Source organism: Oryzias melastigma, linkage group LG15, assembly GCF_002922805.2.
Source record: "Oryzias melastigma strain HK-1 linkage group LG15, ASM292280v2, whole genome shotgun sequence".
Lineage (NCBI taxonomy): Eukaryota > Metazoa > Chordata > Actinopteri > Beloniformes > Adrianichthyidae > Oryzias > Oryzias melastigma.
Window position 1 is genome coordinate 17802589 of NC_050526.1, and position 6000 is coordinate 17808588.

The 6000-nt window shown below is 35.4% G+C and overlaps 1 protein-coding gene across 1 annotated transcript in view; it reads right to left on the minus strand.

The window, feature by feature from the left end:
- Positions 1–6000, minus strand: part of atrnl1a (attractin-like 1a) — a gene marked incomplete in the record, with an annotated part of 314489 nt that overhangs the window by 219841 nt on the left and 88648 nt on the right. The window contains 2 exon segments of the mRNA XM_024297455.2: positions 3935–4126; positions 4229–4442. Of these exon segments, the coding sequence (XP_024153223.1) occupies positions 3935–4126; positions 4229–4442 (406 nt within the window).

Below are 6000 nucleotides of genomic sequence, written 5' to 3' on the forward strand. Positions count from 1 at the left end.
AAATTTAATATTCCTTTTTTTTAAATACTCCATCATACTTTTTAACCTCAGAGTTGACATAAAACAACCCAACTTGGGTTCTTTTTAACTATTTAGTTCTTAGTGTGTAGTTTTGATGTAAAATCTACCATCAACAGGGCACAGGCTCCCTGCTCCAGACAAATAGATCCATGAACGTCTTTGTTTTCCTGGAATCGGGGTCAAAACTGTACAGCTGGATGACTCTGACATTGCTCACCATTTTTGTTTCACCAGTAATGTTAGGCTGAGGTGGTGAGGGGCTGTAAGCTACAGGAGAGAGCGTCCCGCCCACAACTCAAAGGTGAACTACTAAGGAACTCCTGCCACTGCAGAGACTATGTCCTAAACGACACGTTTTTGGATTTTGCCTAAAAACAGCATCATCAAAACCACCAGGAATAATTTTATGACAGATCAAAAGATAATAGGAGTGGAACTTTAAACTCGCCTCATCATTTTTAGGTCTAGCAAAGCTTTCAGTGCTCAAAATGTTTAGATTTCACGCTCATTTTTTTAATTTTTTTAATTTTTCTTTACTAAAGGAGCCATGTTGCTCCAGTTTAGTTCTAAAAATTAAAACAAAGAACACAATCTTTTGCATAATTGGACATTTGTACTGCAAGAACTTTTTTTATACTATCCATCATCAAACAAAGCAAGGAAAACACATTTGAAGGGAGTATACAGTAATGACAGCCTTGTTTATTCATGGGGTGCTAATTCTCATTCGGCTAATAAAAAATTCTCCTTTTGCTGCCACGTTCCCTCTGATCACATCCAGTTTGATATTTAGTGTCCCCGGACAGCACAGATCTTCCGGCTCTCCTCTTGGTGTGATCTGTTTGCTTGACAGTAAGCATCACTAAGGCCAGCGCCGAACAGATCTGTGAGCCTGCATACATAATACATCAAGTGTCAAGGCCATAAACTGTCTTCGCCTTCCTCAGACTCTGTGCAGCTCGACGACAGCAAACAGACACTGTGTGGTTTACCCGCAGATAAAAAAATAAATAAAATAAAGTGAAACAAACACTGAAAATTGCCCAAGAGAAAATAAGGCTATTTCTCTACGGAGCAAAACCAATATCAGCTATACAACAACATAACCATCATCTGGCCTGAGTGGGTGGAGAGACAAACACACAATAGGTGACCACGCATTGTAATCCAATACGTCTGTGTTTAATAACTGTTGTAAGACAGAGTGTAGGAAGAAAAGAATCCATAAAGGAAGAAAACACAAGCGGGTCTGAGCAGACGGAGCTGGTACCAAGACCGGAAGTATTGGATATTCAAAGATTTTTATGTTTAGTTTTACTTTTATTTGCCATTCTGAAACCATTTTGATGCAAAAAGGTGGAAGAATAGGATAGATCTAAATCAGAGGTCGGCAACCTTCAACCCTTAAAGAGCCGTTCAGGTCGATTTCTCGCCAACCTAAACCCAAAAAGTCTTCACCCACCCTTTAGGAAAACAAGATCCTGATTTATATTTATGTTTTTGCTGCTGCTATGATACATTTAAATAATCTATTTTGTTTTCTTGTGATCTGGATCACAGTGATCAACTGATCTGGATATGACAAGAAAACATTTGTTATCTTAAATTAATGTTTTGTGTGCACAAATTCAGAGACGTTAGTATTAGCATTTTCTTGTTTTTTTTCTACATATCATTTTGTATTTTTTGTACACGATTAAGTAGTTTGAGTCAAAGAATAGTTATTTAATTAGTATTTTGTGTGTGCAAATAATTATGTGGACAGTAATGGTATTTTTGCACACAAAACGTTTTTTATTAGCATTTTGGATGCTAAAATCAGTTTTTGTGCAAGTTAGCATGTTAAACATAAAAAAATTGTCTTTTTGCTGGTACAAATTGAATTTTATGTGCAGAAATGAGCATTTTGTGCAGATAAAATTGCATTTTGTGTACACAAAATAATATTTTTTTGAGCATGTTACAACTTTTTGTGCACAAATTAGCCTTTTATGTGCTTTTTGTGGGCACAAAACACACTATTTGTATTTTGTTACCAGAGATTACTAGTCTATTTAAAATTAGTAATTTGTGTGCACATGTTATTATTTAGGAAAATAAGATCCTGATTTATATTAATGTTTTTGTTGCTGCTATGATTCATTTAAATAATCTATTTTGTTTTCTTGTCATAAATAAAACATAAACATGAAGAGAAAATAGCTTTTTTTAAAATGATATAAAATAGTTTATAATTTTTGACAGAGATTTGCATGACTTCCCTTCAAAATAAAAGACATCCTACAGCATAAGATCAATGCAGCAAATGTCGTAGGAAGTGTTGCTGTGAAAAACGGTTTATTTTACTGTTTCTGGTGCATTTTAGCGACAAATTCATAAATGTAACCAACAAAAACTAAATTAGAGCTAACAAAGTGACCTCTAGCATATATTAAAACCACGAGGAACACTTTATATCCTTGAATTTGGTCAAAATAGAAAATCTGTTTTATTATCCAGTGGATTATAATTTAATGTAGCTTTAATTCTGGTTGTGCTTACTGACAATAAATGGATTTTTGGTGATAAATGAAGCTGAAAATTACATCCAAGTGTGTCAGTATGATGTCGATAAACTACAAAGGATTGAAGGACAATTACGGCTACGGTTGTTAGGATCCTCGTTGGATGATTCATACTGTCTTTCAGCTGTTTGTGAATGAGTTGAAGATTTTACTTTATCACTTCCTTTTAACATTTATTTTAAAAACGTTCCATTTTAACCAAAGAGCCACAATGAAGGGGTAAAAGAACCACATGTAGCTCCAGAGCCGCAGATCCAGATCTAAATGATCCAAAGAGTTCTGCTACTGATTCATCTTTTGGAGTGGAAAAAGTATTTAAGACCAATTCAACAATACACCAGTTATCCCAGAACTGGGACATCATGGCTTCAGAGTTAGAAAAGTGATTCTAGACCTGGGATTCTTTATCCCACCTGAGGTGTCACCTGTGATGCTTAAACACTAAATCTTTAACATGCTGTAACTTTTCAACCATTAACACGATAATTCCAGTAGATTCTGAAGGAGACAAGCGGCTTGTGCGAAACAAAAATGTGCAGTTCATTAACACTATAAACATTGTTCTGCCTCTTATGGAGGGCGTTTCAGTTTGGCCACTAGGTGGCAATCACAGTATAGCATTACACTTTATTCCAGAAGAAGAAGAAAGTTTGAGAAAAAAACTGTGTTTTAGACCACAAATGGTTACTTTAAAAGTATTCCAATGCACTTCTAGTTGTTTTATTTTATTTTAAATTGTAAACATGTTTATTTTTGTGTTGTTGGTTTGCTTTTATAAATTGGTAAATGGATTATAAATCGCATTAGTTTTGTATTTTATATTGCAAAACATAAAATGTGTTTTAAATTGCATTTCTTTTTAAATTGGTAAAAATGTTTTTAATGTTTAGGCGTTTTATATGTTTTCGTAAAAGACTACAGATGAAAATTAGCTATTAAGCTAAAATCTGATGTAAGCATCTTTGCTTTTTAAGCTTAATGTATTTGTAGGCTGTCCTGATAAATTCGTAAACCAAACCAAACCTGTAATAGATCCTCCGATGACCCAAACTCATTCGTGTTAAATGTGATACGCAGGTTTATTTCCTAAAAAAAAAAGTATTTTTTTCTACTTTTGTGGTCTGGTGCAACTATTATAAACCTAAATCAATGCAATTACATTTTTATTTTTTTCAGTGGAAACAAATCGAGAATTATTTAACTCCTTAATTTATTTCCAGCTATAAAAAAATTATCTTGTGTTTTTTGCTTTTAAGCAGATGCTACATTTAGATCATTTTAGGGCAAACGTGGTTTGTCTCATATTTGAGACAATAGGCCTTATGGGTTAAAAAAAAAAAAACACTGACCAGAGCAGTCCTGGGTCTGCCACTCCAGACACTGGCCGTAGGGAAAGGAGATGACGTATGCTGAGGAGTCCACGCAGCGCTGAGTGCTGCCACACCACATGCACTCCATGGCCTGGCTGGTGCAGTTGGCGCAGCTGCTGCGGAGGGCGCAGGGCGTCTTACAGGGACGAGCGCTAAGACTCTGCGGCCTTCCTGAGGGACGCAAAGACAAAACTCAATTATTAATAAAAGTCTTGTTTTCTCACATCTTAGATGGTCTGAAAAGACTTGAATCTGACTCGTTGGTTCTCTCACCGGCAGGTTTTTCGCAGATCAAACCGTCGGTTGTGGCGGTGCAGGGGTTGGCTTTGAGACCCGCCATCTGGGCTCTCTCCAAGTAGGCACAAAAGCCAGAGTCACTCGGTTCCCCTGGCAACCATCGCAGGCTGGTGTTTGTGAAGGGTGAGGCGTCCTCCCAGCCCCAGTACGACACGTTGATCTTCCTCAGGCCCACCCATGGAGAGAAGCTCTGCTCAAGAACATTATAGTGTTCAGGAATTGAACTACAGCAGACATATCCCCCATAATGCATCATTCTTTGAAGAAGAAATGTGGTATCTCAACACATGCCTCCATTTCTTCTACTTGAAAGAGTCTGGATTTATTGGTTTAAAGAAAATAAAAGCTAAAACAGCAATAAGGTGGCTTTAAATGGGTTGTTCCATTTAGAAGGGACCAACGATATGGGAATAAATCAAATAAAAACATTACAACCCCATTACCAAATCCCACAGTAGTGCTGAAATTAACGGCCGAGCTGGAGCCATGCAGGAACGGCTTATAAAACAAAAGTATTTCAAATAAAAATGGATCCGAAATGAAACGTTCTGCAGAATGCTGCAATTATTATAAAAGCAAAAACAAAAAAAAGTTTTCAAAGGGAGCTGGCAATCACTGAAGCAGGGTTCAGCGAACATTCAAATTATCTGCTGACAAAACAGGAGATGATTGCTGGTAACGATTATGAAAGGAATGTTTTCCCACAGCTGGGGTTTACTACGCAAAAGACTCACACATCGAGTCACACATGGATGCTGTGGTTACACGTCTAGTCATGTTGGTAACAACGTCCATGTTTCCCTTAAAGTTTAAGACTTTAGTTAAAAAAACAAGGACATGTTTCAAATAATAACTGTACTAAAACGAACCAACAACACAGATCTGGATATGACAAGAAAACATTTGTTAGCTTAAATTCATGTTTTGTGTGCACAAATTCAGAAACATTAGTATTAGTATTTTATTGTATTTTTCTGCATGTCATTTGGTGTCAAAGATTAGTAATTTATTTTTTGTACACAAATTAGTATTTTGTGTGCGCAAATAATTCTTTTTTGAAGAATAATGGGCATTTTTTGCACACAAAATTGCATTTTATTAGCATTTTGCATGCAAAAATTCGCTTTTGTGCAAGTTAGCATTTTGAAGATAAAAAAACAATATTTTGTTGGTACAAATTGAATTTTATGCGCAGAAACTAGCATTTTGTGCACATAAATTGGTATTTTTTTAGCATGTTACAACTTTTTGTGCACAAATTAGCCTTTTATGTGCTTTTTTGGGCACAAAACACACAATATTTGTGTTTTGTGACCTGAAATTACTAGTCTATTTAAAATTAGTAATTTGTGTGCAAATGTTATTATTTTAAACACACAAATTATCTGGACTCAAATTTACATTTGTGGTTTCTAAAATTTGCATTTTGCGTGAACTCATTTTGCATTTTCTGGTCACAAATTAGCCTTTTGTTCCCACAAGTTAGTATTTTGTGTGCATTTATTTAGTATTTTGTGCACACATTAGCATTTAGTAGTCACAAATTTATATTTTGTGTGCACTGATTTAGCATTTTGTTGTCACATTTGCATTTTTTGGTCACAAATTAGCATTTTGTAGTCATAAATTTACATTTTGTGTGCACTGATTTGGCATTTGATGCACACATTAGCATTTTGTTGTCACAAATTTGCATTTTGTTTCAACAAGTTAGTATTTTGTGCACACATTAGCATTTTGTAGTCATA